General features: G+C 39.8%; 2 protein-coding genes across 2 annotated transcripts in view; one reads left to right on the top strand and one right to left on the bottom strand.

Moving 5' to 3' along the window:
* LOC114668567 (zinc finger protein 883-like) overlaps positions 1-20697 on the top strand; it is a 249222-nt gene that overhangs the window by 74974 nt on the left and 153551 nt on the right.
* The window catches only part of LOC114669265 (zinc finger protein 721-like), a 235882-nt gene that overhangs the window by 125960 nt on the left and 89225 nt on the right, over positions 1-20697 (bottom strand). Inside the window, 4 exon segments of the mRNA XM_051932216.1 lie at positions 4403-4705; positions 4708-6399; positions 17128-17531; positions 17761-17774. Of these exon segments, the coding sequence (XP_051788176.1) occupies positions 4404-4705; positions 4708-6399; positions 17128-17531; positions 17761-17774 (2412 nt within the window). The 3' untranslated portion in view covers position 4403.

The following is a 20697-nucleotide window of genomic DNA, read 5'->3' as shown; positions in this document are numbered from 1 at the left end:
CTATAAAACCTTATAAACAGTGGTAAGTCTGTGAGATTTGAGGCATTCTGACAAAGGCTACATATTAATAATACAATAGGGGAGAGTACAGCAATATATTACTCTACCAAGACAAAACAACATCTATGTAAACTGCTCAAAAAATTAAAGGAACACATCAGATCTCAATTGGAACTAAAATCCTGCTGGCTCTCTCTACTGATATGGACCGACATTGTACTATGTTAGGAACTAAAGGATACCACATCGTTTGACGGAAATGAAAATTATCAACCTACAGAGGGCAGAATTCAAAGACACCCTGAAAATCAAAGGGAAGAAATGATCCGGCAGGCAGGCGAGTCCATTTTGATAAAATTTCATCACAGCAACTCCAAATCATACTCAGTAGTTTGTATGGCCCCCATGTGCTTGTATGCATGCCTGACAACATCGCAGTGGGCATGCTCCCAATGAGATGACGGATGGTGTCCAGCAGATCTCCTCCCAAATCTGGACCAGGGCATCACTGAGATTCTCGGCAGTTTGAGGTGCAACCTGGCGGTATCAGATGGACAGAAACATAATGTCCCACCCAGAGGTGTTCTATTAGATTGAGGCGAGTAAGCCTGGGGTATACAGTAATCCCTCCTCCATCGCGGGGGTTGCGTTCCAGAGCCACCCGCGAAATAAGAAAATCCGCGAAGTAGAAACCATATGTTTATATGGTTATTTTTATATTGTCATGCTTGGGTCACAGATTTGCGCAGAAACACAGGAGGTTGTAGAGAGACAGGAACGTTATTCAAACACTGCAAACAAACATTTGTCTCTTTTTCAAAAGTTTAAACTGTGCTCCATGACAAGACAGAGATGACAGTTCCGTCTCACCATTAAAAGAATGCAAACATATCTTCGTCTTCAAAGGAGTGTGTCAGGAGCAGATCATGTCACAGAGACAGAGAAAAGCAAACAAATCAATGTTTGGCTTTTAAGTATGTGAAGCACCGCGGCACAAAGCTGTTGAAGGCGGCAGCTCACACCCCCTCCGTCAGGAGCAGACAAAGAGAGAGAGAGAGAGACAGAGAGAGAGAGATATAGAGAGACACAGAGTTTGTTTTTCAGTCAAAAATCAATACGTGCCCTTCGAGCTTTTAAGTATGCGAAGCACCGTGCAGTTTCAGGAAGCAGCTGCACAAAAGATAGCAACGTGAAGATAATCTTTCAGCATTTTTAGACGAGCGTCCGTATCGTCTAGGTGTGCGAACAGCCCCCCTGCTCACACCCCCTACGTCAGAATCAGAGAAAGCGCAAGAGACAGAGAAAAGTAAGCTGGGTAGCTTCTCAGCCATCTGCCAATAGCGTCCCTTGTATGAAATCAACTGGGCAAACCAACCGAGGAAGCATGTACCAGAAATTAAAAGACCCATTGTCTGCAGAAACCCACGAAGCAGCGAAAAATCCGCGATATATATTTAAATATGCTTACATATAAAATCCACGATGGAGTGAAGCCGCACAAGGCGAAGCACGATATAGCGAGGGATTACTGTAGTCAATGGTATCAATTCCTTCATCATCCAGGAGCTGCCTGCATACTCTCATAAACACACGAGGCCAGGTACTGTCGTGCACCAGGAGGAACCCAGGAAGCACTGCACTAGCATAGGGTCTGACAATGGGTCCAAGGATTTCATCTCGATACCTAATGGCAGTCAAGGTGCTGTTGTCTAGCCTGTAGAGGTCTTTGCGTCCCTCCATGGATATACATCCCCAGACCATCACTGTCCCACTACCAAACCTGTCATGGTGAACGATGTTACAGGCAGAATAACATTCTCCATGGCTTCTCCAGACCCTTTCACGTCTGTCACATGTGCTCAGGGTGAACCTGCTCTCATCTGTGAAAAGCACAGGGTACCAGTGGTAGACATGCCGATTCTGGTATTCTGTGGCAAATGCCAATCGAACTTTATGGTGCCAGGCAGTGAGCACAGGGCCCACCAGAAGACGTTGGGCCCTCAGGCCACCCTCATGAACTCTGTTTCTGATTGTTTGGTCAGACACATTCACACCAGTGCCCAGTCTGCTGGAGGTCATTTTGAAGACTCTGGCAATGCTCATCCTGTTCCTCTTTGCCCAAAAGAGCAGATACCAGTCAGTCCTGTTAATGGGTTAAGGACCTTCTACGAGGGTCCCTGTCCAGCTATCCTACAGTAACTGTCTGTCTCCTGCAATCTCCTCCATGTCCTTGAGACTGTGCTGGGAGACACAGCAAACCTTCTGGCAATGGGAGGCACGTATTGAGGTGCCATCCTGGAGCAGTTGGACTACCTGTGCCTGTTCTGTAGGGTCCAGGTATGGCCTCATGCTACCAGTAGTGACACTGACCGTAGCCAAATGCAGAACTAGTGACAAAACAGATGAGGAGGAAAAAATGTCAGTGGCCTCCTCCTGTTAAACCATTCATTCCTGTTTTGGGGGTCGTCTCATTGTTGCCCCTCTAGTGCACCAAAGCAGCTGAAACTGATGAACAACCCACTCTGCTACTTAACTCACCAGATCATTGACTTGATGCTATACTCGGATTAAAAAGTGTTCCCTTAATTTTTTTGAGAAGTTTCTCAATGTAAATAAAAATCTGTTTTGCACATTGACAAGCTTACCATATTTTGATAAACAGTAGCTTATTCATAGTTTATTTCAATCAATTTTTAGTTATCGTTTTAATAATCAATATATCCAAATGACAAGTCAAACAGCAGTTCGTGTGAGCGCGCTTACCTCTGCGTGTTTTTAAGATCGGAGAGTGAATTTTGAACGCCATCACCTCGTTTTTTTACGGCTGGGACAAAAGGCGACTCATTCACCAAGGCTCGATTTTGTGCCAGACACTTGCAAGGGGCGTATTTTCTCAACTACTTTTATCTTCGATATCATTAATAAGCCCTCCGTTGCTTCATATTGGTTTGACGATCCCTTTGCTGTTTAAATCATCACAGTTGTTGCCTGTGCTGTTCCTTTAGCTTCTCACCTGTGTACTTAATGTTTTGTATACACAGAAATCAAAGAGATAAAATGTGCAAATAAATAACAGGCTGGTCCCTCAACTTCGTATATACATGTGAATAATTCAGTAAAATTATATGACCTATATTGCCTATTTTTCGGATGCAGAAACTTATCGGCAAAATAGTAAGTTACGGATATTTTATTTTTTAAATGAAGGGAGCACAGATTTTTTTCCTTTGAAATGTAGTGGGTTAAAGTAAGTCTCAGACAAATAAAATTTCGAGTAAATATACAGGTAGACTACATGAAAATTCTATTTAAGAACAATAACATATTTGTTTTACTTCATTTCTTCCCACTACTGATCCATTGCAACATTGTTAACAAATGCTTTACCCTTATTCTGTGCACATTTTTCATGCCATCTTAGGTATCAATGTAACTTTCTCCCGTTATTTTCCTTCTGACGTGATGTGCGGCTATCAGTGAGACTTCCCATCATACCTGTTGGTAGAGGGCATTTATTGCACGACAAGAAAGCCTGGTGATAATCAATGATGGGGTTTAGCTGGCTACAAACAAACAGACAGGTAATGTTCACACTCCCCAAATATACCGAGGATGAACTTCTAGCTCGGGAGGCCCTTAGTGGCTTCGATGGCCCTCTGCTTCTGCCGAGTCACATTGTTTATGATTTACATCATTTGTAATAGTTACAAATTATGCATTTGGATGAGGGCAGCTGATTAAAAAATTCAATTGCAATTAATCACACAGTTCAAGTTTGTAATCGAAGGTCACTTTGTATTAATTGCACTTTATCATATTTCCATATTTTCAAGGAAATTTATATTTTTGATATAAAGCAGAAATAACTCAGGGATTACTTTCTAATACAAAATAGTTTTAATAATCAGTTGCTTGAATGTTAAATTATTTCAGTTACTTTATTGAACATTTTTGTGTAACAATTGAACAAACGGTGAAGCACAAATCAGTCAATGTCTCAACGTGCCAAGCAAGAAGCGGTTTGTATGATGCCCTGTTCTTTACTTTGTTTCTGGAAAGGGAAAAATTATTTAATTTTTTAATTTTTTAATAATTAAAAATTAGAAAGGGAAAAAGGATATAAACTTCTCATCCTCCTCTGTGTTGATTTGCTCTTGCCACACCACCACTTAGGATGGATTCAGTCAGTTACATGTGCTTACTGTCCAGGCAGGACAGAACCTCACTCTTTAGACAGGACACTTCAGTTGTGCTTCCCTCCGGCGTGAATTCTGGTGCGTCTCTGAAGAGAACTCCTCTGACAGAATTGTTTGCCACATTCCAAACAGCAATATGGCTTCTCTCAGAGAGAAGTTTCGAAAACAATAGTTTAGTTTGCTTACTTTTCAGGACAGGACTGAACCTCACTCTAGATTCCTGAAGGGTTCTAGTTTTTCTGGACTGATTATTGAACTGCTACTGTTTTTATTCTGTTGTGAACTCGTGTGGTCCTTCAGATTGCCTATTTGTGAAAACAGTTTACCACATTCATTACAGAAACACGGCTTCTCTCCTGTGTGAATTCTAGCGTGTTTCTGAAGGTGGATTATTTGTGAAAACTGTTTACCACATTCATTACAGCAATACAGCTTCTCTCCTGTGTGAATTCTAGCGTGTTTCTGAAGACTGATCAATTGTGAAAACTGTTTACCACATTCATTACAGAATACGGCTTCTCTCCAGTGTGAACTCTAGTGTGGCTCTGAAGACTGATCATTTGTGAAAACTGTTTACCACATTCACTACAGTAATACGGCTTCTCTCCTGTGTGAATTCTAGCGTGTTTCTGAAGGTGGATTATTTGTGAAAACTGTTTACCACATTCATTACAGCAATACGGCTTCTCTCCAGTGTGAACTCTAGTGTGTCTCTGAAGACTGCCTATATGTGAAAACTGTTTACCACATTCATTGCAGCAATACGGCTTCTCTCCAGTGTGAACTCTAGTGTGGTCCTTCAGATTGCCTATATTTGAAAACCGTTTACCACATTCATTACAACAATACGGCTTCTCTCCTGTATGAATTCTAGCATGTGTTTGAAGGTTGCCTATTTGTGAAAACTGTTTACCACATTCATTACAGCAATACAGCTTCTCTCCAGTGTGAACTCTAGTGTGTCTCTGAAGATTGCCTATATGTGAAAACTGTTTACCACATTCACTACAGTAATACGGCTTCTCTCCTGTGTGAATGCTAGCGTGTTTCTGAAGACTGCCTATTTGTGAAAACTGTTTACCACATTCATTACAGCAATATGGCTTCTCTCCAGTGTGAACTCTAGTGTGTCTCTGAAGACTGCCTATATGTGAAAACTGTTTACCACATTCATTGCAGCAATACGGCTTCTCTCCAGTGTGAACTCTAGTGTGGTCCTTCAGATTGCTTATATTTGAAAACCGTTTACCACATTCATTACAGCAATATGGCTTCTCTCCAGTGTGAACTCTAGTGTGGTCCTTCAGATTGCTTACATTTGAAAACTGTTTACCACATTCACTACAGTAATACGGCTTCTCTCCTGTGTGAATTCTAGCGTGTTTCTGAAGGTAGCTTATTTGTGAAAACTGTTTACCACATTCATTACAGCAATACGGCTTCTCTCCAGTGTGAACTCTAGTGTGTCTCTGAAGACTGCCTATATGTGAAAACTGTTTACCACATTCATTGCAGCAATATGGCTTCTCTCCAGTGTGAACTCTAGTGTGGTCCTTCAGATTGCTTATATTTGAAAACTGTTTACCACATTCATTACAGCAATATGGCTTCTCTCCAGTGTGAACTCTAGTGTGGTCCTTCAGATTGCTTATATTTGAAAACTGTTTACCACATTCACTACAGTAATACGGCTTCTCTCCTGTGTGAATTCTAGCGTGTTTCTGAAGGTAGCTTATTTGTGAAAACTGTTTACCACATTCATTACAGCAATACGGCTTCTCTCCAGTGTGAACTCTAGTGTGTCTCTGAAGACTGCCTATATGTGAAAACTGTTTATCACATTCATTACAGCAATACGGCTTCTCTCCAGTGTGAACTCTAGTGTGGTCCTTCAGATTGCTTTTATTTGAAAACTGTTTACCACATTCATTACAGCAATGCGGCTTCTCTCCAGTGTGAACTCTAGTGTGGTCCTTCAGATTGCTTTTATTTGAAAACTGTTTACCACATTCATTACAGCAATGCGGCTTCTCTCCAGTGTGAACTCTAGTGTGGTCCTTCAGATTGCTTATATTTGAAAACTGTTTACCACATTCATTACAGCAATACAGCTTCTGTCCAATGTGAACTCTAGTTTGGTTCTGAAGAGCACTCCTGCCAGAGAATTCTCTGCCACATTCCACATTGCAGTGATCTTTGTTTCCTGTATAAAGTTTAAAAGAAAAAAGCACTTATTTTCAATCCACTGCCTTACTTCAACATTAACTCACATATAAATACATGATGGCTGAAATTAGGAACAACCTTTGATTAGCATAAGCAATTATAAAACTTTAGTTGTATATGGAAAGACACTTCATTTTTTAATGTAACATTCTCTATTAGAACTGCTCACCAGGTGCACATGTATAAAAATTTACTTATCCTTGGAAGCCATGCGTGTAAGCCATTTCTTATGCAAAAGTCAAGATATATAAAACCAGAACTTGCCATGAAAATTGGCTTAAAGTTATTGCAAGGTTTAAGCATTCATAAGTCCTGTGTGTACAGGTTTGGTGTTGGCATTTTAGCAACTCCAGGTGGCAAAACAAAGAACTGAATAGAAAATCTCATTTCATTGCACATTTCACATTCTGATGTTTGACAGGTTACACAAGGAGTGAGTTTTGATGTGTTACAATGACATTTTGGCTCATGATGGTGACTGAATTCTAAGCTGATTTAGACTCCCTACAGTCATTCTCTTTGAATTGTGTGCTGAAATGGAGCATTCATTACAGAGGCCATCATGCAGAAATCACACAATCCCAGTTCTCTTACAAGTCTTAACAGCTGTGGGTTATTCGGTGATGGCGGCTTTTCAGTGTGAACTGCCTGACTGGTGAGGAATCTCTCAGTGACCCTGAGGCACATCATGCCATCTGTATGGGATAGTATATATAAGATGGTAGAGAGATACATGCAATATCGTTACCATTGGGCTATGTAAGCTGTGATTAAAATGCAGCCTGCAACCTGCAGCAACTTCTGTCATTAGCAGTGGTGGTCTTCCTTGGCCTACGAGTCCCTTTGGAAATACTAAGCTCACCAGTGCGTTCTTTTTTCTTAATGATATTCCACACAGTTGATTTGGGTCATCCAAAGGTTTTACTGATGTCTTGAATGGTCTTATTGTTTTTCAGTCTCATAACATTAATTTGACATTCATTTGCACAACTCTTGCCCTCATGTTGAACAATGGCAACTACAGAGTCCAATGGTACTAAGCCAGCTAAGGTGTCTTATTGCTACTTGACTATGGCAATGAAACACACCTGAGGAATCACAAACACCTCTGACACCAATTGTCCCAAACGTTATGGTTTCCTGAAATGGGCGGCAGCAATACAGAAAAAGTTCTGTCATTTGTACAAGATGTAACTGAAATGTTTGCAAATCCCCTTAAATGAAAATCAGTAATGTGTACTTTAATCACATCTGAATTATTAAATTTGTAATTTAAAACTCTGGAGCAAAAGTGAAAAGAAAAATGTTTCTTTGTCTTGGCCATAATGGAGGGTCCTGTATAAAACAGAATGACATGCCAAGCATGAAAAATGCACTTTCAATACTCAGAATGTGTCCTGACATTTGTTCTCAATTAACCTAAAACCACTTGACACAAAAACAAATATCAAAATGGCTTCTTTAAATCACCAAAGCAAAAGAGAGCAATGGATGAGTGACGCCTCAGTGCAGAGGCCAACAGAAGCTGCAGTGACCTCGGAGAAAAATTAGAAGATGAGAAAACTGAGGAAGAGCGCAGCTGTTGGTGTTTCAGCTCTATAGGAGAGTGGCAGGTGACACCAGAACTGGTGAGCTTTGTGACATTTATATTCACCATTATAATATGTTTACGGGTATCTACTTTCAGGACTTATTTATGTTGAGTAAACAAAAATTTGCCAGGTTTTGCTGTCTATTTGATCCAATGTGTGTGCTCATGTATGGAATTCTCTGTTATGGCTGCAAACATCAAGCAGTCCAAGCCTGCACTGTGAAGAGCACTATATAGAAGAAATACAACTGAACTAAACAGTAGTGTTAACACAAATTAATCAGTCCTGAATTAAAATTGTTCGGTTTTTGCTTGTTATTGTGAAATTGGCTTGTAGCTAGTTGACTGGTCTACCGATTTCATGACATGGAATATGTTAAGCTGATAATTCTATGCATTTATATAGCGCTTTTCACACTACTCAAATCGCTCAGTAATTGCAGGTTAAGGGCCTTACTCAACAGGGCCCAAAAGAGCAGAGTCCCTATTGGCATTTACAGGATTCGAACCGGCAACCTTCCGATTGCCAGCGCAGATCCCTAGCCTCAGAGCCACCACTGATGGTACGTGCAGCACTGACAGAAATAAACTGAGTATTTCTCATAAAATTGCAATTTATCATTTTAGATAGCCAACCATTTTCTATAGTAGAAAGATAAGGATTTAGTCATTTAATTCATAATTTGGATGCACAATATACTCTGCCAAGTAGATAATTCTTTCCAGATGTAGCATTACCTGAGGTGTATACTTTCATGACATCTCATTTACAGGGGCATGTAAACGTTTTGGGACCCCCTGATCAAAATAAGTGCTACTGTAAATTAGGGCTGCACGATTAATCTTTTTTTTCTCATAACGATATTTATGACCCACGATCAGTTAATAAATATCGTCGCGATTTTACAGTATAAAGACCAAACTGTTTTTTATGGGCTGAGTTTACAGATTAGACTGCATCACTATGACGTTACTGCGTCTAGATTGCAAGCGCTTTCTGAAGCAGTAGAAAGCGCTTAGCAGCAATAACAGTCAGTCAGAATAAACATATGATGGCGGAGCAATGTGAGGAAGGTGCACAAGTGCTATCGTTAGTTCCTAAAAAGGGGTCATACTCAGTTGTCTGGAACTATTTCGATTTCGAGGAATGTGATGTTGATCAGGTACGAGTCTTGTGCAAACTTTGCTCCTGTTCCGTCCAAACGTCCCAAGGTAACACAACAAACCTCATCAACCACCTTAAAAGCCACCACAATGTACACTATCAAGAATTTCAACGACTGAAGGAACAAACAGCAACAACAAAAAATTACCAGCCATCCATAACACAGACAACAATATCAGGGACATTGTTCAACGCAATACCATATCTGCCTAGCTCGCAAAGACACCGGGAAATAACAGAGGCGATCACGTACCATATAGCCAAGGATATGTGTCCAATAACCACCGTAAGCAGTGAGGGGTTTAACAAAATGATCGCAACACTTGATAAAAGATATAGCATTCCCTCACGCAACCATTTTTCCAATGTTGCGCTGCCCTCGCTGTATGCGAAATGCTGAAAAGAAATAGAAAGAGAAATTCTCAGGCTCAGCCTTGAATATTTTGCTACCACGACCGACTTATGGTCAAGCAGAACTGCGGAACTGTATTTGAGCTTGACAGTTCATTTTATTGACAGCGAGTTTGAGATGAAAAGCAAGCTTTTGCAAACTTCGTTTTTCCCACAAGACCATACAGCAGAGTTTATTGCAGTGGGCCTCAAAGAAGCGATGTCCGCTTGGGGCTTGGTGGAAGAAAGACTTGTGTGCATCACAACGGACAACGCAGCTAATATGATTAGGGCAGCATCTGTGAATAACTGGCCGAGGCTACACTGCGTTGGTCACAGACTTCATTTACCAAAGGAATAATAGTCATTATTAATCGTGATAAAAATTTTGAGCAAAATAATCGTGATAATCATTTTTTCTGTTATCGTGCAGCCCTAATGTAAACAGTTAAATCAATAGAAGATAAATTAATCTCCAAAAACAGATTCAAAAATGAAACGTTCCTTTCAGCAGATTTGTGTATTCTCTTTGTTTTGTAGAGTGAAAAAAGGAAGGAGTAACCCGCAAATGTTTGGGCACCCCAAGTGATTAGAGGTCTCAGATAACCTTTCCTAAGATCTCCAACATTAATTACTTCCTTAGGGCTTTGGCTTGCTGACAATCATCATTTATAATGGCCAGTTGATGCAAATTGCAAAGCTGAATGTATTCTCAGACTCCTCAAACCTTGTTCCAAAATGTAGCAGTCATGGACTCCTAAGCAGCTTCCTAGCACTCTGAGAAATCAAAATAAATGTCACAGGAAAAGGCTACAAGAAGATAGCAAAGAGTTTCAAGTAGCCATTCCCTCAGTTTGCAATAGAACTAAGAAATGGCAGTTAGCAGCAACAGTGGAGACCAAGTTAAAGTCTGGAAAACCAAGAAAATTTTCTAAGAGAACTCCTCATAGGATTGTTAGAAATGCAATTCAAAGCCCCTCTTTGCTAAAACTTCCTGGAGGTCTTTTGTAGTCAGACTCTGGAGTGGTGATGCACCATTCTACTGTGCAGCGATACCACCAAAAATATGACCTTCAAGAAAGAGCCGCCAGAAGAAAAATTTCCTGTGTCCTCACCACAAAATTCAGCATCAGAAGTTTGCAGATGAACATCTAAAGAAGCCTGATGCATTTTGGAAACACGTCCTGTGGACTGATGAAGAATGTGCAAATGTGTGTATGGAGAAGAAAGGGCACAGAATTCCATGACAAGAAAACATCCGACTGTTAAGCATGGGAGAAAATCAATCAAGTCTCAGGCTTACGCTGAAGCCAGCAGTCCAGGGGTATTATTCGGTTTCTTAAATTGAGTGTGGATGAGTTACACTGATATCAGTCTATAACAACAACATTTATTTCAATAGCACGTTTCCGTAAAAATAATGTAGCTCAAAACTGCTTTACAAGAATAAAGTTAGGCAATACTAATTAACAAAGAATAAAAGCAAGGTCTGCTGGCCAGGGAGGACATAAAAAACAAACTTCAGACGGCTGGAAAAAAATAAATAAATTAAAAAATCTGCAGGCGTTCCAAGGCCACGAGACCACCCAGCCCCAACTGGGCATTCTACCTAACATAAATGATCTCAATCAGTCATTGTTTTCAGGCTTCAAGAGTAGCCAGAGACCCCCTCTTCATACAGAGAAAGTAAAGGTAAACAAAGGGAGTTTATAAAATGATTTTCCTTTGATTAAATAGGAACTGGAAATATTACAAAAACATTGATGAGAACAGGACATTCAGCCCAACAAATCTCGCCAATCTGATCCACCTAATTTCTCTAAAACAACATCAGTTTAAGTTTTAAAGGTCCCTAAAGTGCTACAGTCCACCACACTACCTGGTAATTTATTCCATGAAATAAACCTCTCTAATGTTTATGCAAATTTCCCTTTAAGTTTCCAGCTGTGTACTCATTTTCTTGAACTTTTTTTAAGGCAACATCCAAGTAGAGCTCCACTGCTGTAAGTCCCTTGACGATTTTAAATATTTCAGTCATGCCTCCTCTTAATCTCCATTTGCTTAAACTGAAAAAGTTGAACTTTTCTGATAATTCATACCTCTCATCCCTAGAATTAGCCTAGTTGCTCTTCACTAGACTTTTTCTAGCACTGCTTTGTGTTTTTCATAGCTTGGAAACAAAAGCTGCACACAGTAGTTCAAGTGAGACCTTACCAGTGCTTTGTAAAGCTTCAGCATAACCTCCTGTAACTTGTACTCTACACATCAGGGTGCTATATAACCGGACAATCTGTTTGCTTTCTTAATGGCTTCTCATTAAGTGAACTTTTAATTATCAGACCAAACATGTATTCAAATCATGCACTTTTACCTCCGACATGTAATACTTTACATTTACTTACATTAAATTTCATCTTCCACAAATCTGCCCAAGTCTGTATGCTGTCTAAGTCTCTCTGTAATTATTCAACAGATTCTAGATTATCTGCCAATCCACCTATCTTGGTATCATCAGAAAACTTAACCAGCTTTCTATTCATATTCCTTTCTAAATCATTTATATATATTTAAAGATAGCAGCGGCCCCAGCACTGACCCCTGTGGGACACCACTCTTAACATCAGCTAATTCTGATGAGGCTCCTTGCACCATCACCCTCTGCTTCCTGTTTCTGAGACAATTCTGTATCTAACATCATCACCCTGAACTCCCACTTCTTTTAATTTGATGCCCAACCTCTCATGTGACACCTTATCAAATAATTTCAGAAAGTGAAGATAAATAATAATATCTGCTCCACTTTGATCGTATCCTGTTACATCCTCATACAATTTCAGCATGTTAGTATAACACGCCAGCATGGGTTCAAACAAGGGAGTCCTGTTAAGTAAAACTGTTCTCACCTTAATCTTTTCTTTAACAATTCCTTCCATTGATTTATCTGTGATGCATGTTAAGCATACTGGCCTATAATTGATTTTTTATATAATGGGATAATATTTTCCATTTTCCAGTCAATACAAATTTCCACAGTGTGTGAGGACTTCCTAAAAATGTGTATCAAAGGTTTACATATGTATTCACTAACCCCCTTAAGCACTGGAGGATAAATATTATTTGGTCCTAGTGCTTTGTCTGATTTCAGCCTATTTAATCTCAGCAACACTTCTCTACAATTTCCAAATCTCTCAGTACCTCCTTAGTAGTCCCCGTTACCACTGGGAGGTTATCCAATTGCTCACTTGTGAAAAAATCAGTGAAAAAAAAAGCAAGTTTAGAGCATTTCATATTTCATTGTCTATGTATTATAATTCCCCTTTACTGTACCTGATCTGCTTCACCTTCGAGGCTGTTCTACTACTAAAATACTGAAAAAAACCTCTTGATCTACTGTACCTTTTGCTTTATCTGCAATATTCCTCTAACTTCCTTTTAGCTTCCCAGATATCTTTCTTAATGGTTGCCCTACTGTTAGCATTGGGATACTTCGTCTTCTATGACTTATTTGCCTGTATTATTTGCTTTGTAGTTTCCATTTTATCTCCTTATTTACCCCCAACACAGTTCTCATTCATTTCTTTGAATCCATCCTATATAATACAGTGGGGCAAAAAGTATTTAGTCAGCCACCAATTGTGCAAGTTCTCCCACTTAAAAATATGAGAGAGGCCTGTAATTTTCATCATAGGTATACCTCAACTATGAGAGACAAAATGAGAAAAAAAAATCCAGAAAAATCACATTGTCTGATTTTAAAGAATTTGCAAATTATGGTGGAAAGTATTTGGTCACCTACAAACGCAGACCTGTAACTTCTTCTGTAAGAGGCTCCTCTGTCCTCCACTCGTTACCTGTATTAATGGCACCTGTTTGAACTCGTTATCAATATAAAAGACACCTGTCCACAACCTCAAACAGTCACACTCCAAACTCCACTATGGCCAAGACCAAAGAGCTGTCAAAAGACACCAGAAACAAAATTGTAGACCTGCACCAGGATGGGAAGGCTGAATCTGCAATAGGTAAGCAGCTTGGTGTGAAGAAATCAACTGTGGAAGCAATTATTAGAAAATGGAAGACATATAAGACCACTGATAATCTCCCTCGATCTGGGGCTCCACGCAAGATCTCACCCCGTGGGTTCAAAATGATCACAAGAACGGTGAGCAAAAATCCCAGAACCACACGGGGGGACCTAGTGAATAACCTGCAGAGAGCTGGGACCAAAGTAACAAAGGCTACAATCAGTAACACACTATGCCGCCAGGGACTCAAATCCTGCAGTGCCAGATGTGTCCCCCTGCTTAAGCCAGTACATATGCAGGCCCATCTGAAGTTTGCTAGAGAGCATTTGGATGATCCAGAAGAGGATTGGGAGAATGTCATATGGTCAGATGAAAAAAAAACTCTACTCGTCGTGTTTGGAGGAGAAAGAATGCTGAGTTGCATCCAAAGAACCTTACCCATACCTACTGTAAAGCCTGGGGGTGGAAACATCATGGTTTGGGGCTGTTTTTCTGCAAAGGGACCAGGACAACTGATCCGTGTAAAGGACAGAATGAATGGGGCCATGTATCTTCAGATTTTGAGTGAAAACCTCCTTCCATCAGCAAGGGCATTGAAGATGAAACGTGGCTGGGTCTTTCAGCATGACAATGATCCCAAACACACCACCCGGGTAACGTAGGAGTGGCTTCATAAGAAGCATTTCAAGGTCCTGGAGTGGCCTAGCCAGTCTCCAGATCTCAACCCCATAGAAAATCTTTGGAGGGAGTTGAAAGAACGTGTTGCCCAGCGACAGCCCCAAAACATCACTGCTCTAGAGGAGATCTGCATGGAGGAATGGGCCAAAATACCAGCAACAGTGTGTGAAAACCTTGTGAAGACTTACAGAAAACGTTTGTTATATACTCTGTTGCCAATGGCAGAGGTCAAAGTATTGAGATGAACTTTTGTTATTGACCAAATACTTTTTTTCCACCATAATTTGCAAATAAATTCTTCAAAAATCTGACAATGTGATTTTCTGGATTTTTTTTTTTCTCATTTTGTCTCTCATAGTTGAGGTATACCTATGATGAAAATTACAGGCCTCATCTTTTTAAGTGGGAGAACTTGCACAATTGGTGGCTGACTAAATACTTTTGCCCCACTGTACGTAAAATGTTTCACTTCTTCCTAGTAAGGAATCCCAGTTACTCTGGACTGTTTGCTGCTATGTCAATAGTTAATTACTGACTTGCCTGCTACTGCAAAAGCTTTCTCTTCACACTGCCCTGCAGATATAAAGATATGAACACAATTCCCTTTTCTAAATATTAACTAGCTCTTGTGTAGATGATAAAGAATAGCAAGAGAAAAGGTATTTAAACGCCACCTCTGCTTCTTAACAGTAACCAAAACAAAAGTTATATTTAATTCACTCTCACACAGAACACATACACACAGCCTTTTTCACTTTATAAAGCAAGAATGATGTCAGCGTGTCACTTCAAGGAGTTACTCCAATTCAATGCTTCAATATTTTTATCAAGATACTTTGTAAAGCTTGCCACAGGGACCCTAGAAGAACTGAAGAGCTATATAAAGCTGGAAAATTATAAAAAACACATTTTGTAAGGCCTGGGTGTCCATCAATCCATAGGAAACCAAACTGTCTACAAAAATGGAGGAAATTCACAACTGGAGCGGGCATCCTGCAAAGATCACAGTGTGAAAGCAGAGGGGAAGAGCAAAGGGCCTGCAGAAATCTCTGGGATATGATTAAGTCTTTGTGCATGTGCCCATCCATCCATCCATCCATTTTCCAACCCGCTGAATCCGAACACAGGGTCACGGGGGTCTGCTGGAGCCAATCCCAGCCAACACAGGGCACAAGGCAGGGAACCAATCCTGGGCAGGGCGCCAACCCACTGCAGGAAACACACAAACACACCCACACACCAAGCACACACTAGGGCCAATTTAGAATCGCCAATCCACCTAATCTGCATGTCTTTGGACTGTGGGAGGAAACCGGAGCGCCCGGAGGAAACCCACGCAGACACGGGGAGAACATGCAAACTCCACGCAGGGCAGACCCGGGAAGCGAACCCGGGTCCCCAGATCTCCCAACTGCGAGGCAGCAGCGCTACCCACTGCACCACCGTGCCGCCCCGCATGTGTCCATGTGAGAAAAAAAAAAAACCCATGAATGGTGTTTATGGAATGACAACACCAAGGAAATCAGTGCAATCTAACAAAAGCATCACTGTACATCTCAAAACTTGTAAAAGATCTCCTTGATGTTCCAGAACAGACAATGATCTGCAGACAAATGAGGAAAAAGTTAAACTCTTGTCAAAACAGGTGACACCATGTTTGGAAGTAAGAGAGAACTGAATATTGAAACTAAAACCTCAAGGTGAAGGGAGCTTCACTGTTTGGGCATGGAGAGCTTAACACGATCAAAATAATATAATTAGTAAAACAATACACAATGGGCGGTCAGAAAACTGACAGTCCACCTTATGAGAAGGATATAGGAGTCATAGTGGACTCTAAGCTATCGAAGAACACGGGGACACAGTTGGGAACTTGTTAAGAGTAAATGTCGCACAAATATTTGGAAGTTTTTGTTTACACAAAGAACGATAGACACTTGGAATAAACTACCAAGTAGTGTGGTAGACAGTAAGACATTAGGGACTTTCAAAACTTGATGTTTTTTTGAAGAAATAAATGTATAGGACTGGCGTGCTGTGTCGGGCTGAATGGCCTGTTGTCATCTAGAGTGTTCTAATGCTCTAATAATATCATTCAAAATAAAAGAAAAATATCAGATATTTTGATATCAGGATAGCAGAAGCTTAACAAAAGCTGAGGGATGACACAGGACAATAAGCCCAACACAGGAAGACATTAAAAAATGAAAGGCTTATACATACGGAAATGGGTGTCCTGGAATGGCCAATAAGAGACACGAGATGCTGTGGCCTGACTTAAAGAGAACTGATCAGAAAAGATCTTTCAGGGATGAAGGAACTGAAAAGTAAGAATGGGCTAAAATTCAAGGCTAATTTGCAGCTACACAAGGTTTGTAGGAGGCCATTACTGCTAAAGAAAGGTCAACCAGTACGTAAACAAAGGAGGGCCACAGAATGGACTGTGAATATTTAATGATGTGTTCAGGACTGACAAGAAGTTGTCCAATTGTCTGTCTGTTATTACTTTAGGACGACTGTGGTTGCCTGTAATTGCAACATAGCTAAATATCACACCACATTGTTCAGTGTAATTCATGCAGATACGTACCCAGGGAACTCCAAAGGGTTAACAACTTTTCTTGCAATTGTACATTTGTATATCACTCTTTACCAAGGACCTGTTTAGGACTTCAGTGTAAAATCACTACAATGGAAGAATGGCAAATTGCTAAACCTTACATTAACACAGATGAAATCTGAAACTACATTTAAACACATAATAAAACAGTATTTCTCATAAAAACCACAAGACTCAACCTTTCAGGCCCATAAACCCCAATCCTAAAAACTTACACATTTTCATTTTACACTTACTTTCTCCAGACTTCCTTGTAGGTGGTTGTTGATTTTCCTGAGTTCTAACAGATGTAGTTTCCTCATCCCTCTTTGGTTCAGACTCTAATGATTCAGACTTCACAATGACAGAAATCTCTGGAGATGAACAGTGACGGCTTTGAGAAGAGTCTAACCCTGTCACCACTCCATCTTGATACCCATCATGAAGGTCATCTTCTTTTACACTCTTCAAATTTGGATGGTTATGCGTCTCAATACTGACAGACTTCTCTTCAGGTTGTTCTTTAATGCCCACTGACTCCCATTCTCTGTCCTCCTCCTTAATATGTAAAGCTATCTCCATGATATCTGTGTCAACATCACAGGTCTCCTGTTTCACATCCATCGAGATGTTATAGCGTATAGCAGCTTTTTCTTTTTCTCTGTAAAAAGAACAGGAATCAACTTCATTAAAACTTCATCACTTATGTCTAAAGACACTTGAATATCATTTTAGAACATGCTCTATGTTATGGATTATGTAAAGTTAGACAGTTCATAGCAAGCGGACATTAACTCACTGCTCTTTATTTCAAATTATCAGATGTGAAATAATCTTGGAGTGGAATGAAGGCCTAACAGGCTGAAATACCAAAGTCAAAAACTTAGTACCGATCTAGCAGCACCTCGCAAAAAAAAAAAAAAAAAAGTTAGATTTGTCAGTGCATCCTAAGAATATGGGGGGGCTGGGGGGCGGGGGGGTTGGGTTAGAACAAAACAGTACACAAAACTGGAGCTGTGCGGCAGTAACACGGACTTCATATTGTTAATAACTTCTTTAATACTCATTGACAGGCCTTACCATTTGTACTTTATGAAATTGCAGCATGAGCGGATAGTAGTAGGGAGAGGAAATAAAAAATCCATGTAATCTTCCACCCAGTCAATGTATGAAAATGTATGTGGTTTAAATTGGATTAAGCAGCTTGTAGAAACACCACAATGACATCATAATGTATTCAGAGCCTTTCTGCACACTTTACTGTGTTGCAGGTTTCATTTTAAATGGATACATTTGAGATTTTTGCCCATCAATGTACACTGAATGACAAGCTGAAATTACATTTTTGGAAAAGTTTAAAAATTATTTAAAAACTGAAATCTCTCATTTGTACAGTATAAGTATTCATATCTTGCTGTGGCACTTCAGATTGTGTTCAGGTGCATCCTGTTTGCTTTCATTCATCCCGAGATGTTTTTAGAATTGATTGGAATCCACCTTTGGCAATTTGACCGAATTGGACATTGTTTAGAAATGCCTGTGTGTATCTGTGTATGTAAGGCACTACGATTCACAATGCATGTCAGGATGAAAACTATGCCAAGACATCAAAGACACTCTCTATAGACATCTGCAATCAAATTTTTGTTAGGCATAGATAAGGAGATAAAAATACATTTCTAAAGCTGTGGGCATTTCCATGAAGACATTGGCCTTAATTGTGAAATGGAAATTTAGCACCACCAGGATTTAACCTAAAATGTGGATTACAGCCAAACAGAGTAACTAGCGTTGGTCATGAAGGTGACCAAAGACCTAATGGTTGCTGTAACAGAGCTTCAGAAGTTATGAGAACTGGTTAGAAGAACAACAATCTTAGCAACACTCCATCAATCAGGAATTTATGATAGAGTAGCTAGATGGACGTTACTCTTGAGTAAAAGGCATATAACAGACCACTTAAAATTTACCAACTGACATTTAAAGGACTGTGAGCCTGACGAAAAAGATTCTCTGGTCAAATGAGACAAAATTTGAACTCTTGGCAACAATCTGGCACTGTTCTTCATCTGTCTAATATCTCTTCAGTGAAGCATGGTGGTGGCAGCATCATGCTGTGGCTTGCTATTCAGCAGTGGGGACAAAGAAAGAGGTTAAAATTGAGGAGAGGATGAATACAGTCAAATACAGAGAGGACCTTGAGGAAAACCTGCTCCAGACTACACACAGCCTCAGACTGGGCTGATGGCTTTCCTTTCAGTATTATAATGATGCAAAATAAACCACCACAACAATGATGTGCTGGCTTTGTGGCAAATTTCTAACAGTCCAAGAGTGGTCCAGCCAAAGACCTTACTTAAACCCCATAGAACAGCAGTCGAGAGACCTGAAAGATTTACAGATGATTCCTATACAATCCAACAGAGCTTGAGAAGATCTCAGGTCAGGTCAGGTCAGGTTGTGGAACATGCACTGCTATGGTGATGAAACAGCTTGGGATCCCTGTTGTTCATTCTTGGGTATGATGTTAAACTGCATCCAGCCCTGCAAGTGGTCCTCTAACTTGCAGGGAAAACTTGGGGGTTGGTGGCAGGATTGGCACTTCAGCCATCTTAAAATAACTTCACTCGGCTTTGAAATGGCAGACAGGACTGAGATGATCTGCCAAGAAGAATTTGATAAACTGCCCAAATCCACATGTGCTCTGCTTATGGGGACTTACTGAGGATGACTCAAAGCTGGAACTGCTGCCAAGGGGGCTTCTGAAAAGCACAGAAGTAACAGCCTGAATGCTTACATAAATGAGAGCTTTTAGTTTTTTGATTTGCATTAAATTTGCAAACATTTCTGAAAACTTGTTTCACTTTGTCATTACAAGTTATTGAGTGTACATTGTTACACAAGAAAGTTTAGTTGAGTTATTATATTATTATTATTATCAACTGTACTTACACAAAAAGTATACAATTTTAAGTTTTTTAGGGTTTCCCAGATAAATTCATGTCTTATACGGTCAAATGCCTTTTGAAAATCCAGAAATAGAATCACTGGGTATCCAGAAAGGATTTCATTATATTCAGTCTAGTCTAAAATGAACCAACCAGATGATATTGTCTTTATGGAAACCTGACTGAAATTTGTCAATAAGCTCATTTATCCCTCATTTCAGTCTTTTAGCGATTATGGAGGATAGTATCTTGTAATCATTGTTCAAGACCGTTACAGGGCACCAATTATCCAAAAACAGAACATAACATCTTGTCTAAATGAATTAGGTCATTTGCCCATTTCAATACCTTCGACATTTAAAAACATGAATTCTGATGTTACGCTATCATTCCCAGGGGATTTATAATCCTTTAATTTTGATGGCCTCTTTCATTCATGCTTATATTCTGGGACCCAAATATCTCAATGGCCGCATCAAGATTAGTATCTAATGTGTAAAGTTCTTTGTAAAAATTGGTTGCAAATTCTTCAGTTAATTTAAGATTCTCACAAAGGACACCATCAATTATGATCTTTTGAAGCATGTTGTTTTCACCCCACTTTTTGAGACGAGAAAAGAATAGCAATTTTTTTTTTCTCTTTTTCCAACCACTGTCTTCTTGTTCTCACAAAAGCCCCCTTTGCCTCAAATTTTATCTAAGTGGTTTTGCAGGACATTTAATTTAGTTTTGTCTTCAATGATTTTACTTTCATTGTTAGTTAATTTTGAAATTCCCTGTGTTAGTTGAAGTACTGGAGATTTTTGTTCTAAAGCATTTACCTTCCCAAAAGTGACAATTGAGCAATGGCTATTATATTTGAGACGCTCACAATTTTTT

The sequence above is a fragment of the Erpetoichthys calabaricus genome, chromosome 1, assembly GCF_900747795.2.
Source record: "Erpetoichthys calabaricus chromosome 1, fErpCal1.3, whole genome shotgun sequence".
Lineage (NCBI taxonomy): Eukaryota > Metazoa > Chordata > Cladistia > Polypteriformes > Polypteridae > Erpetoichthys > Erpetoichthys calabaricus.
Note: the sequence above shows the minus strand (reverse complement) of the source record. Positions and strands in the feature narration are given on the sequence as shown.